The following is a 14,212-nucleotide window of genomic DNA, read 5'->3' as shown; positions in this document are numbered from 1 at the left end:
TGGACGTCGTTTGTGGTAGATCACTGGTAGAGATCCAAAGCTCAACAACTCAACATTTTTGCCCTACACCCCCCCCCCAACGGCTTTCCTCCTCCCTAAAAAGCTCAACAACTTTGACCTGAACCCCCCAAAAGGGGTTAGATAACAGCCAGTTTATAACTCTGTGAGTAGATTGCACTCTCTTGGGAGTTGGCCACCCCTGAGTAATCTAACCTTGGGGTTACCAGAGCATAAACAACAGTAGTTAGGCTGTCCCTGCCCAGATAGGGGCACAGCCAAAGCTGATGGAAGGCATTCTGCGCCACTGAGGTCACCTGAGCCTCAAGCAACAGCAATGGACCCAGAAGTATCCCCAAGCTACTTACCTGCTCCTTCAGAGGGAGTGTAACCCCATCAAGAACAAGCAACTTCCCAGGATGAATGGGAACTGACTTACCATCCTGAGAGATGGGGAGGATAACCTCTCAATGGCCCTTGATCTGACGGCAGGGGGTCAGAGATGTTACAATAATCACTGTGGTCACGTCCACACCATACATTTAGGGCACATATCTTTCCCCAAAGAATACTGGGAGCTGTAGTGTTAAGGGTGCTGGGAATTGTAGTTCTATGGAATGTAGTTCATTCTTTGGGGGAGGCGGTACTGTTCAGGTGATCTAAATGTGCTTTAAATGTACGCGGTGGATGGGAACTAGACAGCTTTGGATAAAAAAGGATTAGCCAGAAGTGCAGTGAACAAGCTAAACCGCACAATGGCTAAAAACAGAACCTCCAGTATACCTTTGATTACCAGATCCTGAGAACAAACAGCAAAGACCAGCTAGCTGAGCTACCATACAACTGTGTCATCACTTGCCAGCTCTTAAAATGGACAATTGTATTACCTGGGGGGCTGAAAGGCAGAGTGGGTCTGGCATCTCTTAAAATTATTTTCTTCTGGTGGATTGTTGGCAAAGGGCAGTTCTGACTGGGTGGTGTGAACAGCATGACCATAAGGCACATCACAGGCACAACAATGCACAGAATTTGTGGCATCTCTCCGGTCAGAAGGAAGCTCCTGGACAAACAACCGGCCAATGAAAACTGAACATTGGGGAGGTTGGAGGAGAATTTCCAGCTGTTCTTTGAACAGCAAGGAAAAAGTAGTAAAAGACCAATGTGAGCTGCAACAAAATGTTGCAGCGTGGAACGCTCCTGTTTCACACCCTTACCTCTTTCAAATTCCATTTCATTCCATTATACTTTCATTTCAGTCCTCATTGGGCTATATTTTGGGCAGGATTTTAAAGAGCCAGTGGCCCAAGTCCCCTTGGTGGACCACAAGTCTTTGTAGCAACCAGCGCACCCTTCAGCCCTGCTCACTGAGCATCCATCGGGGACTGGATCTAGCAGGGCTCTCCTTACGTTGGATAAGACACAAACAAGTCGAAGTTCCAGTTTTGACCCTGGAGTTTATGGGTTTGCGCCCCATCTCCTGAAAAAGAAAACAAACCCGGAACTCCCCCCACCCCCCACCCTTTTGTGTGCGCGGGCGAGGGGGAAGGATGGGATCACCAGCGGCCCTTGGGCAGGGAGGGGTCGGCGTCTTGCTCCCTCCGCGCCCGCCTGGTCAGCCGGCGCTTGCAAACTTTGCAGCCGGGCCGCCCCGGCCGCAGCGCCCTCCTTCTCCCCCTGCGGGGCTTTGCGCACGAGTCGGCGCCGTTTTCACACGGGCTGCTGCTCGCCCAGCCGAGATAAGAGGCAGCTGCCAGCGACGCCGGCCTTAGCGGGTGGGGAGGCGGCCGAGGAAGGGGGCGCAAGGCCGGAGAGGTCGAGGCTGAGCGGGGGCCTCCGCGGGGAAAGGAGCGTCCGCCGGTTTGCACCTGCCGGCGAGGATGGAGCCGGGCTCGGGAGAGAAGAGCCAGCTCCTCAACGGCGTGGAAGGCAGGTGAGTCGCGGCCAGCGGCCTCCGCGTTTCTTTCCCCCACTTTGCTTTCTGCTCCTGCAGTTCTCCGCCCCGAAGGCAATGCGGACGCTTCGCGCCAATATAGCTCCAGATCCATTTACTACCTCGCTGCTTCTCCAGCATTAATTCTTTGCCACAGTGCAGTCCGATTTTAAGCATGTTTACTCCGCAATAGGAGCAAACTCCAAGGGGCCCAGGTACCTTCTGGCTCCCCCCAATAAAATATTTGATGCTTCCCCAAGTTGATAGGTACTGTCATTCAAAATAGTGTGCACCTTGTGACTGATTATACGGGGCGCAGGTTGCCTTCCCCCCAATATTTTATTTAAGTTGGTACCTTTGTAGATGGGGTAAGTCTCAACAAGTTAAGGGTGATCTGATGAAGACACTAAATAGGTGCAAGATTGGACTGTAGGTGTGCAAACCTGTGTTTGCTCAGGTGTGAATCGTGTTGCGTTCAGTGGGAGTTATGCCCTAGTGAGCGCCTTGCAACCTTATCTAGGTCGCTGGCTTTGGGAGAGGGGCTCATCACCGCCTGCCCTTCTCCCCATCTTACCCAGCTTATTGGTTAGAGTTTGGGGGCTCCATCGAAGCCTTCAGATCCAAAATTGTGCATGCAGACCCTCCCAGCCACCCTCTCTTACAGTACTGGGCTGGAGCCCAAAGAAGTGTAATGAACTTACAAAAAAGAAAAAGAAAAATCCTGCCAATTCCTGAAACACGGGTGGAGAAGCTGTGGCCCTCCAGATGTTGTTGGACCCCCAATTCTGCCAGCCCCCACCAGCAGGAACATGGGCCAGGAATGACTTTTACTGATTGGTTTTGGCAATTTACATCCTGCTTAACAGTACTCCTCTCTAAGTAGTAGAAACAGCAAACTCAGTAAACACCATGGAGATAAAATCAGTTAAAAGCTAACTCTAAAATAAAAAGTAGCTTAAAATGACTGCTGACATGGGCTCCGGAAGTTCAACAGGGAAGTGGGGGGGGGGGCGGCTATCTGATATCAGCTGGGAGGGGACTGTAAGCTTGCAACATCTGGAAAGCCAAGGGTTCCCTGTCTGTGGTCTAGAATCAAATCAAGAAGTTAAACTTTTCCTGGCATGAAATTTCAGAGAAGCTTTATCTGTTGAATGTCGATATCTGTTGTGTATTTGTTAAAGGCAAGGCAGGCAGCTTTGCGTGAAAAAAGGATGGCAGCCTCCGGCTCAAGCTGTCCCAGGGTGCGTGTTCAAAGAGTAATTAGTCACTATTAAGTAACTTTGACATCCTTTTTCAACTGCAATAAGGGTAACTAAAAGCAAGGAAAAAAGGGTTGTTTCTGTACACCCCCACTATACCAGGGAAAACCTATGAGCGGAGTGTGGGTTCTGTTCTTGCAGCAGAGATTGCGAACAGAGAGTGGGATCAGAGGGTAGGGATTGTTCCAGTTTAGTTAATGTAAAAATGGAGTCTTCTCTAATCTAGCATAAAATGCTTTGCAGCAGGTGGTGGCAGCATTTCAGGAAAAACGCAGGGCTGTTTTAGAGAGAGCCCTGGGCTGCGACATGTATTTGCTACACTTACACACCACCCTCCTGGAAGAAGCACTGAGCAGTGTGCTTACCTCTGCCTCTCCCATATTATCCTTACAACAACCCTGTGAGATAGGTTAGGGAGAGAGAGTTATATGCCAAGGTCACCCAGCGTGGGCTAAACTCTGTGTTTGTTCTTGTTATATAAAGAGCATCTGCAAGGAAGCAACTTCCAGGCAAATGTGGCAAAAGCTTAAAACTTTTTCTCTGTTCTCTGCCCTGTTCCAAGAAAACTTGCCTCTTGGAAGCGGCAGTTTGCATTTCAAGGGCACCACCAGAGGCTTCCCTTGAAATGTAAATTGCAACTTTAGAGAGAAAAAGTGTTTGGGGTTTTTTTTTTCCAGATAAGGTTGCATGGAGAGAAAATAAGGTCCTTCCCACCCCATCCTCAGGGTCCCAAGTTTGCTCAAGCTTTGCAAGAGATGCTGTATATATCCTTAAAAATTTACAAATTGCTATATACATTAAAAAGCTTGAACTTGGTGTGATATACAGAACAAAACCCTTGCATGTTAACTGCATTATTGCAGTAAAGATCCCCCAGCTTCATGGCTGAGTGGGGATTTGAACCCTGGTCTCCCCTGCCCTCCTTTGGCACTTGAGTGTAGAAACTGAAATTGTTTGCCTGGGCAGATAGAAGGCAGAGGTGTAGGAGTGTGTGTGTGTGTGTGTGTGTGTGTGTGTGTGTGTGTGTGTTAAGAACCTCAGACAGTAACATGTTCGGAATGCAGCCTGCTCTACGAAAGGTAAGAATCACATCCACCCATTGTTCTGCCTGTATTCCTCTTGCCTGCCTTTGGCATGCAGAGGTTCCCTGCCAGTGATTACAGGAGGCATTGTCACATTGCAAGGGCACATTCCACCCAGGAAAAGAACACCAGGGAGGGGCAGAGCAGGGCTGGTGCTGCAGGACAAATGACCCAGGGAATGAATGGGCCTTGGCCAAGGAGGAATCAAGAGGGCTGGGTAGAAAACTGTGGAGGGGGAGGCGCTGCATTTGCCCCCTGGGCCTGAGGGTCCCCACCCTTAACTTGAGTGGTGCATATGTGCAGAGGCAACAGAAGACAAATTAGGTAGTGCTGCCTAAGGACATGTAAATCAAACTCACTCACTCTCTCTCACACACAAGCAAACACACACGCAAAGGCACATGCCTATTTTCTGCTTGTTTTGCTAACACTGTGAGGATCTCTACTTGGCACTGCCGCACAGCAAACTTGAATGCCATACCGTCAAACGAAACATTTTAAATAATAAAAATATATGTGATCAAGATACTATTTATGAAACATTATTTTAAATAATAATAATATAGGTGATCAAGATACTATTTATTTATTTATTAGTTTACATTTCTTTCCAACCAAGGGATACATTTCTATCCCACCATGTTGCCCAGAGTGGTTGGGGCAACACAGTAAAAGTAATAAATTATTATTAATTATTATTATTATTAGCTCAAGGTTATGTACCTAGTTTTCCCACACCCCCATTTTATCCTCACAACCACCATGTGAGGTAGGTTAAACTGAGAGACCAAGGGCCACCCAGTGAGCTTCCCAGCCATGTGAGGACCTAAATCTTGGGCTTCCTATGTCGTAGTCCTGCACACTAATAGCTCCAGTACAGTGACTTTGAATTAAATTCATAAGGAGCTGAAGTAAGACCTCTGCTGTTTTCTGCTTTGCTTTTCCAGCTGACACTCAACATGGTGTGGCTAACTAACATACTTGGTCCTTACTGGACATTTTTTGTGGTGACGGGGGTATTCAGTTTATTGTTGTGCTTCTGCAAATTTAGAGTTTGGGGGACAGCATCATCTCTGCCTGAGACAACCTCTCTCTCTCTTTCTTTAAAAATCTTCTCTTTATGACACAGGTCTTATTTAGGAGTCGTGGGTAAGAATTTCCCAAACCCAATAGTCGGCTACGTTCCAGACCTTTCCTCCTTCGAGCTGGGCCTGAATGGGAACCAGCACTGCCATTCCAGCTGGGCATCGAACAGCAGCTACGATGCTGAAAAAGAGAGAGCTCGGAAGAAGCTCTACGTCGCCTCGGCCATCTGCTTGGTCTTCATGGTGGGAGAAGTTGTGGGTAAGGCTCTTGATGCTTTTTGACATCACTGTTTGCTGTTTGGGTTGTGCATCATGACTGTGTACAAATTATCATCTATAGAATCATAGAATTGTAGAGTTGGAAGGGACCTCAAGGGTCATCTAGTCAATCCCTGCGGTGCAGGAATCTTTTGCCTGATGTGGAACTCAAACCCACGGCCCTAAGATTAAGAGCCTCATGCTGTACTGACTGAGCTGTCCCAGTTCTTCCTATTACAGTGGTACCTCAGGTTACATACGCTTCAGGTTACATTCGCTTCAGGTTACAGACTCTGCTAACCCAGAAATAGTGCCTCAGGTTAAGAACATTGCTTCAGGATGAGAACAGAAATCGGGCTCCGGCGGTGCGGCAGCAGCAGGAGGCCCCATTAGCTAAAGTGGTGCTTCAGGTTAAGAACAATTTTAGGTTCAGAACGGACCTCCGGAACGAATTAAGTACTTAACCTGAGGTACCACTGTATTTACCTGCCCTTCACCATAAGTTCCCTGGGCAGTTTGCAACACATTCCGGCCAGCCACACTGAAGGGGTGTGAAGCACAGCCAGTGAGAGCTGTGGCCTTGGGTGGAGGGGAGTTCCAAGGGATACATAAAGAGGCCCAGAGGGCTGCATTTGGCCCACAGGCCTGAGTTTCCCCAGCACTGCCGTAATGCATGAATCATCTGTAATCAGTGTTGGAAATTTGCATTGTTCTAGGCGCATTTTGCAACAGGGAATTTCATTAGTGCAAGCAGCTTCTGAGTTCTGGGTGCGGTACTGCGCCTATATTTCAGATTAAAACTGCAGAGTGGAAGGAAAGGAGGACCCTTTTCTGCCTCCCCACTTCTAGCTACTCTCTGAAGACTGGAGAAGAGACCCTCTCAAGAATATTAGGGGGGTGGGCAGAGGAAGGACTAGACCACATGAAAAAGGAACATAATATTTTAGCTGCAGTTCATTCATTTTCAGCTTTGTATTCCTGTTATAAAAAAGTGTGCCTAGAAATTCCGTTGTTGTGCCCTTAACCTAGGATTAAGGTGCCATTTAGCTCATAGCTTTCATATCTCAGTTTCTAATACTGCCCTCTGCCTGTGGGGCTCTCTCTCCCCAGGGGGGTACCTTGCCCACAGCCTTGCCATCATGACTGACGCCGCCCACCTCTTGACGGACTTTGCCAGCATGATGATCAGCCTTTTCTCTCTCTGGATGTCTTCTCGGCCCCCTACCAAGACCATGAATTTTGGCTGGCATCGAGCAGGTAACAACATCCTGGCTACTAAGGAGTAAGTCCCAGTGAATACAATTAAGCAGACTTCCAAGAAAGCCCACCGAAAGTTGTGCCTGCTGGCTATGTGACATTCACACTGTAGCAGATCAAATGCAAACTTCTGAGCAGAGACTATAGAGCTGTGTTGGTGGGGCATGCTGAATTTAAAAAACAAAACAAAACCAATGAGGGGGGCTGAAAAGTTGTAACATGATTTGGGAATTCAAAAGATACGTTGGTTAAATTAATGTAACTTAGTTTTGCTTGGTAAGTAAAATGTGTATAAAATTTCATAGAAATAGTTAAAAATTATGGCCAAGTACTTGCAGTTGTTGTTGGCCTCTGTTTGTCTCGGGAGACAACAGAGGAGTGTGCCTTTGGGGTAAAGTCAAACCGCTGGAGAGTTGCACTGCCTGCTGTGGCTGTAGAGATTGACGCAGGAGCAACATGTTTTGTTGCAGCTGGGGCAGATGAAGGCATCCAATTGTGCTGCTGAAGATGCAGCTATATTATTATTATTATTATTATTATTATTATTATTTAGCATTACCTGACATTTTTCAGAAGGTGGAATTAAAAGTATGGAACAATGGATCTCATTTTAAGCCCAGAAAATAACTGTGTGTGCATCAGTGATGCAGGGAGGGCTGAATTGGGGACGGTAAGATTTGTGGGCCCGATTCACATGGAACTCCTGCACACGGGACGGGACAATTTACACACAGGTCCCAATTTCTCCCGTTCCCCCTCCAATAAGGGGCTTAATGTCTTTATTGTTTCAAACAGTTCTCAGGACATAATTTTTACGGTTGAGGCTGCCTGCACAAATAAAGCAGCACTGAATTGGGCCTCTTGTTGCCTTGTGAATTGGTCTGTCTGTTGCAAGAGAATGTATTGGAGCAGTCTAATTGGGCAGCTTTATTTGGTGGACATACTCCCGAGTGTATGCAAACCAAACTCTCAGAAAGTACCTGCTTGGGGAGTTGTTGCTCTTCGCCTGCCATTGACACCTAACCTAACCAAACCTTCCTGGCTTTCTCTGCAGAGATCTTGGGAGCCCTGCTGTCCGTTCTGTCTATCTGGGTGGTGACTGGTGTCCTGGTTTATTTAGCAGTGCAACGGCTGATCTCGGGCGAGTACGAGATAGAAGGGAATGCCATGCTCATCACCTCTGGCTGTGCCGTGGCAGTAAACATCATGTATGTAAGCATGCTCAGAATGCACTTGAATGGGCACCTAAGGAAGTTGCATAAACTGGAGATTCTCCACAGATAGGGGTTGACCCTGGCAATGGATTGCGGGCTGCATAGATCAGTGGTACCATGCTTTGTAGGCCAAAACACGTCGTTGTGGGGAATCTCCAGCCTTTGGTCCTGCCCACTGACATGAGATGGTAGGTAAAGGCGTGGCTGCCTTCACTTGGAAGTCCCTTTGCAAGCAGTTTCTATTGAAACCTCCTGGAAACTGACTTTAAAAGCGATATTGTCACTTGAAGTGATAATGAAGTCAGGTGATTAGCCTGCAGGGATGTGTGGAGATAGAGATCTGGGCAAAAAGGATCAGGAAGCTGGTGATAGAAAGGACCTTAGCCAGAGGCCCTAGAAAGACACTCCCAATTAAGGGTCTACATTACTGGGCTGAGCAGACCATCTGAGCTGGTGTGAAACAGCTTCCTGGGTTCTGGATGACAGGGGCTGAATGAACAAAAGCCTCTGGTCATAGGAAGAGGCCCACTCTCTATCCCCCACGTCTGAGTGTTTTTACTTCCGATGTTCTTCATTTAGTGCAGGGGTAGGCAGTGGCGTAGCGTGGGTTGTCAGCACCCGGGGCAAGGCAAGTAATTTGCGCCCCCTAACCCGTGGATTTGCGCCCCCTAACCCGTGGATTTGCGCCCCCTAACCCGTGGATTTGCCCTAACCCCAGATGTTGCGCTCGGTGCGGCCGGCCCCCCCTGCACCCCCCACGCTACGCCACTGGGGGTAGGCAACCTAAGGCCCTGGGGCCAGATGTGGCCCAATCACCTTCTCAATCCAGCCCGCGGATGGTCTGGGAATCAGAGTGTTTTTGCATGAGTAGAATGTGTCCTTTTATTTAAAATGCATCTCTGGGTCATTTGTGGGGCATAGGAATTCATTCATCCCCCCCACCCCCAATAAATATAGTCTGGCCTACCATATGGATGGTGGACCAGCCCACAGCTGAAAAAGGTTGCTGACCCCTGATTTAGTGCAATTATCAGATTTCTGTCCTGCCCTTCTTCCTGAAGGTTCCCAGGGTGGCAAACAACAAGTAATGAAACTTATGTACAGAATGCAAGAGGAGTTGAGAAGTCAGTGTGGGATTTAGTTATTTAACTGTAGCATTATTTCTCTGCCCGTCAGCTGGGGAAAGGGTCCCAGAACTGCTTATGGAAGAATAAAGATAGTTTCTGCCCACCGCAGTCAGAAAGGAATGACAGAGGAGGAAAAGGCAATGGGGAGGGAAGAGGAAAACAAAGAAGCTTGGATACCAATTCTTAAAAGTAACAAGTGACAGCCAGCTGAGGCTGGAAGAGAGTTCAGGAAAGATCAGAGAGCAGAGCCAGCGGTATGGCCCTGCTTCCCATCTTTGCCTCTGCTGCAGCCTGATGCTCTCCTTTTGGCAAAGTCTTCTCTCCTTGCCCACTTTTCCTTTTAATTTCTCCCTCCAGAATGGGCATTGTTCTCCACCAGTCAGGGCATGGGCACAGTCACGGCAATGGGCACAGTCACGGCAATGGGCACAGTCACGGCAGTGGCCCCAACACCAGTGTCCGGGCTGCTTTCATCCACGTGGTTGGGGATTTCCTGCAAAGCATTGGAGTCTTGGTGGCAGCCTACATCATCTACTTCAAGGTAAAGCGGTCTGGAATAATTGATAATTGCAAAGAATATTTATTCCATGATGGAGCAGCTCTGCCGACTCTCTTAGGAGACAACTGCTGCTGTTACCATGTTGGCTCTGTAAAGAACAAGCTTGTTTGGGGCCAGTAATAAGTTAGGTGCAGAGCAGAGCAGGGAATCTGCAGTCGAGTGGCAGAGCATCTTGGGTTCGGTCCTCAGCATCATCCCTACCTGAAAGCCTGGAGAGCTACTGCTGGTCATTGTAGTGGGTACTGATCTAGATAGACCACTGAACAGACTCTGTATAAGACAGAGAGGCTCACAGTTTTCTTTCTCCTTCGCCTTCTTCCTCCAGCCAGAGTACAAATACGTGGATCCCATCTGCACCTTCCTGTTTTCCATCCTGGTCCTTGGAACGACCCTAAGCATCCTCCGAGATGTTGTCCTTGTGTTGATGGAAGGCAAGTCTCCCCTTTTGAAGTGGGGGAAAGAGATTGGAGCATCTGGTTGGACTATGCCATGAATTTTCTATGTATGGGGGGGGGCCTACTTGGTGTGGGGGGACATTGCAAGTCAAAGCAAGACATTGCGGCACTTAAAAATGCAGGTAGTTGCTTTACTTTTCCTTTGTTCAGTCTGTTGCATTCTAAGGGTTTGGGTTGGGTAGTAATGTGTTAGTTATTTCGCCCCGTGTCTCCTTGTCCCCGTAGCAGCTGGAGGGGTGCACTGTTTGAGTCCAGAAAATGGGGTGGGTGGGGAGGAAGCACCACTCCTCTGAGTTTCTGGAGCAGGCATAGGCAAACTCGGCCCTCCAGGTGTTTTGGGACTACGTGCTCGCTTCGGCAGCACATATACTAAAATTGGAATGATACAGAGAAGATTAGCATGGCCCCTGCGCAAGGATGACACGCAAATTCGTGAAGCGTTCCATATTTTTGTGTTCAGATTAAAATAAACATCATTTCAAAAAAAACAACAACAGATGTTTTGGGACTACAAGTCCCATCATCCCTGACCACTGGTCCTGTTAGCTAGGGATGATGGAAGTTGTAGTCCCAAAACATCTGGAGGGCTGAGTTTGCCTATGCCTGCTCTGGAGGGTCCTTTCCTCTCCAGCTGCTGAAATGGAAGAGTGGGGAGCATCAGGCCTGGGGGCCAAATGAGGTCCTCCAGTCCTCTCTCTATGGCTCTCAGGGCTGGGAAAAGGACCCCCAAGGAAACATGAAGTCGTCTTCCATGGTATAATCCAGGCTTCCCCAAACTCGGCCCTCCAGATGTTTTGGGACTACAAGTCCCATCATCCCTGACCACTGGTCCTGTTAGCTAGGGATGATGGGAGTTGTAGTCCCAAAACTTCTGGAGGGCGAGTTTGACTATGCCTGGTATAATCCAATCAAACTATATGTTTTAGCTTTGCGCAAGACAAAGCAGCAGTTGTGTCATCTTGTTGTCTGCTTCTTACCAGCATCTCCTTCTCCACCTTTGCTTCTTTGCAGCCACCCCAAAGGGTGTGGAGTTCAATGATGTGAAGAGTATCTTGCTGTCCATAAACGGAGTGAAAGCCCTGCACAGCCTCCATATCTGGGCCCTGACGGTGTCTCAGCCCGTGCTGTCTGTCCACATTGCCATCAGTAAGTTGCACTCCTGAGCAAGGAGTATCTGCAGGATTTTTTCTAGGGGGTTGGGGAGAGAAAATATAATAAATCGGGCTTCCAGTTGTGGTCCAAAATACCTGAAAGGCACCCAGGTTGGCAAAGGCTGTTCTAAATAAACAAGTATAACTGAAAGGTGGGAGCACAGAAACAAATGAAGGGACTCATGCCTGCACACGCTGCCTTGCATCTCAGGTTCTACGAATGCTAGAAACCTACTTTGTTTTGGGTTTGTTTGTTTTTTAAAAAAAGAAATATGAGCATCTTGTGATACATCTGGCAGGGGAGACAGTCCCTCTTCTTCCTTCCCTGCCCACATGGCTATGCATGCCTCGATGAGTTGCAGGCTTAGGGGTTACAAGGTGCAGTCACTGTAGCTGAGGTGGATGTTGGATTTTGCAACTAGGGAAGAAAAGCATGTGGGCATAGACAGTGCTGGCACCCAGAAAAGCCAGGCTTTGACTGGGATGGTCTGCCAACCTCAACCCTTGATCCTACCTCCTCCTACCCAGTGGGTGGATGGCTTAGGCAGCGTACTGAATGAGGATCTTCAACTGCCCCACACCCCCAACCCTGTGCTTTTTAAAAAATAGAACACGTTGTATTTGTTTATTATTATTATTATTATTATTATTATTATTATTATTATTATTTTATTATTATTATATGCCACCCATCTGACTGGGTTGCCCCAGCCACTCTGGGTGACTTCCAACAAAAAATAATAAAAACACAATACAATTTTTTATTTTTAAATATTTCTAAAACGTTTAAAAATCTCTCTTAAGCCGTATACAAAAATAACACTGAACAAAGTAAGACTATCACAAAATCAGTGAATGAAGCCCAGGAACTGGTTAAAGACAGGCATTCGGAAATAATAGGGCCCAGTCCAGCAGCTCACAGAATGCACAGGCAAAAACAAAAAGCAAGAACATCTTCACATGACATCTGAAGCAACTAATGGATGTTGTTTCATATATACCAGAGGGCGCTTGTGGTGGTGCGGATGAGGGAAGAGAGGCTCTGAAATTGCTTGGATCCTGACCAGTTTGCGGGCCTTGTCCTTGGTTATGTTTTTGTTGCCATTCAGTTGATTACACAATCACCTTTATGAACAGTCCGTTTTGATCCTTTCCGGGGAAGAAGGTGCCCTAATAGCCAGCAAAACTAAAGAGGTCTGTAGGGGGTGCTCTCGCAGATATTTGGGGCCCAAGTAGGGCCACAAACATGTACTGTGAGAAAGGCTCCCAGATACACCACTTAGCATGGAGGAAATCAATCCATTTGTGCTGCCTTCCTCAACGTGGTGCCACCAAGATGTTTTGAACTACAACTCCCAGTGCACCATCTCCCCTCACCCCCGGACTTTGTGTCAAATTAACGGTGCCTGTCTTCCTTTTGCTCCGCTCGCCGCTTGCCTCCCTTTCCAGACAAAGACGCAGATGCTCAGGCTGTCTTGAAGGAAGCGAGTTCCCGCCTGCAGGGAGCCTTCAACTTCCACACGACGACAATCCAGATCGAGAACTACTCCGAGGACATGAAGGACTGCCGGGAGTGCCAGAGTCCCTCTGACTGACTGTTTAGAAAATAAAAGAATCTGAGGAGAGTTGTAGAGCAGCCTGCAGATGGATATGCGGCCTTGTCAAAACTGCTACCTCAGAATTCGTTCCAGTGTGACCGTTACTCAGGGCCAAGTAACTCATGCAGTGTCACCTAAGTGCTGATGCTTAGTTTGTTGGGAGCAACTGAAAGTACTGCGCTCTCTCTCTTTCTCTTGGATCTGTCTCTCTCTGCTTCTCCCTCTTTCTGTTTTTCTCTCTCTCTCCTATAGTTTTATAAGTACCTGAAAATAAAACTGGGATCTTTCTGTTTATTGATTTGGCTGTAATAACTCCTCAATGCAAGGAGTTTCCTCTTCCTCAGTGGGGTTAGGATCTTTCTCCTTGTATCTAGAGTAGAGATGGGAGAGGAAGTCAATTCAGTTTGCATTAAAAGGCAAACTTACGTAATTTGCACTTTTTGAAGCAATACATGGACCAAAACACCACCTAATTTGCACTTCTTGGCTGCAGAACTGCACTGCAAAATACCAAGTAATGTGCCCAAAAATGTACCTGCTAGGGGGAAGTGTGTTAGTTAGTTAGTTAGCTAGTTAGTTACAGTGGTACCTTAGGTTACAAACGCTTCAGGTTACAAACACTTCGGGTTACAAACTTGCTAACCCGGAAGTAGTACCTTGGGTTGAGAACTTGGCCCCAGGATGAGAATGTAAATCATGCAGTGGCAGCAGGAGGCCCCATTAGCGAAAGCGCACCTCAGGTTAAGAACAGTTTTGAGTTAAGAACGGACCTCCGGAATGAATTACCTTAAGTTCATAACCCAAGGTACCACTATATTTTTGTGCATATAATGGGGTTGCCATATTTCAAAAAGTGAAGATCCAGACAAAAGTTTTTGAGCTTTATTACTATTATTATTAGTATTTTCAACACAAAAACAGCCCCGTTGCTATACATCTGGGTTTTCCCAGGCATTTTCCCATTTTCCAGAAATCCCGCCTGGACACTATTTACAATGACCAATTCTCAGATATGTTTGGGAAAACCTGGACGTATGGTAGCCGTAGCATATAACATGCAAAAATACATTATTTCGGGAGAAATTCCTTTGCAGAGATGTGTATGTTTGTCAAAACAGCATCCCAGAAGGTTGTTTTGGAGAGAGGCTCCCTAAAAGTGGTGATAAGTTTTCATGAGGAGCTTTTTCTTAAAAAGAAAGAATGCAAACTGATGAGGAGAGGTAGAGAACTGAAGATGGGA

At 47.3% G+C, this 14,212-nt stretch overlaps 1 protein-coding gene and 1 non-coding gene across 2 annotated transcripts; both read left to right on the top strand.

Moving 5' to 3' along the window:
- Positions 1-1,556: 1,556 nt before the first annotated feature.
- SLC30A2 (solute carrier family 30 member 2) lies at positions 1,557-13,266 on the top strand. Its single transcript, XM_028738786.2, has 8 exons — positions 1,557-1,927; positions 5,398-5,612; positions 6,722-6,868; positions 7,923-8,076; positions 9,567-9,750; positions 10,094-10,199; positions 11,235-11,369; positions 12,824-13,266. Exons 1-8 carry the CDS (start codon positions 1,875-1,877, stop codon positions 12,967-12,969), a joined length of 1,140 nt encoding a protein of 379 aa, XP_028594619.1. The 5' UTR covers positions 1,557-1,874; the 3' UTR covers positions 12,970-13,266.
- On the top strand, positions 10,569-10,675 carry LOC144328622 (U6 spliceosomal RNA). Its single transcript, XR_013393839.1, has one exon. It is a non-coding gene; the product is annotated as a U6 spliceosomal RNA (small nuclear RNA).
- Positions 13,267-14,212: the final 946 nt, after the last annotated feature.

The sequence above is a fragment of the Podarcis muralis genome, chromosome 7 (genome assembly GCF_964188315.1).
Source record: "Podarcis muralis chromosome 7, rPodMur119.hap1.1, whole genome shotgun sequence".
Classification (NCBI taxonomy): Eukaryota; Metazoa; Chordata; class Lepidosauria; order Squamata; family Lacertidae; genus Podarcis; species Podarcis muralis.
The sequence above is the reverse complement of the archived record's forward strand: the minus strand, read 5'-3'. Positions and strand labels throughout refer to the sequence as shown.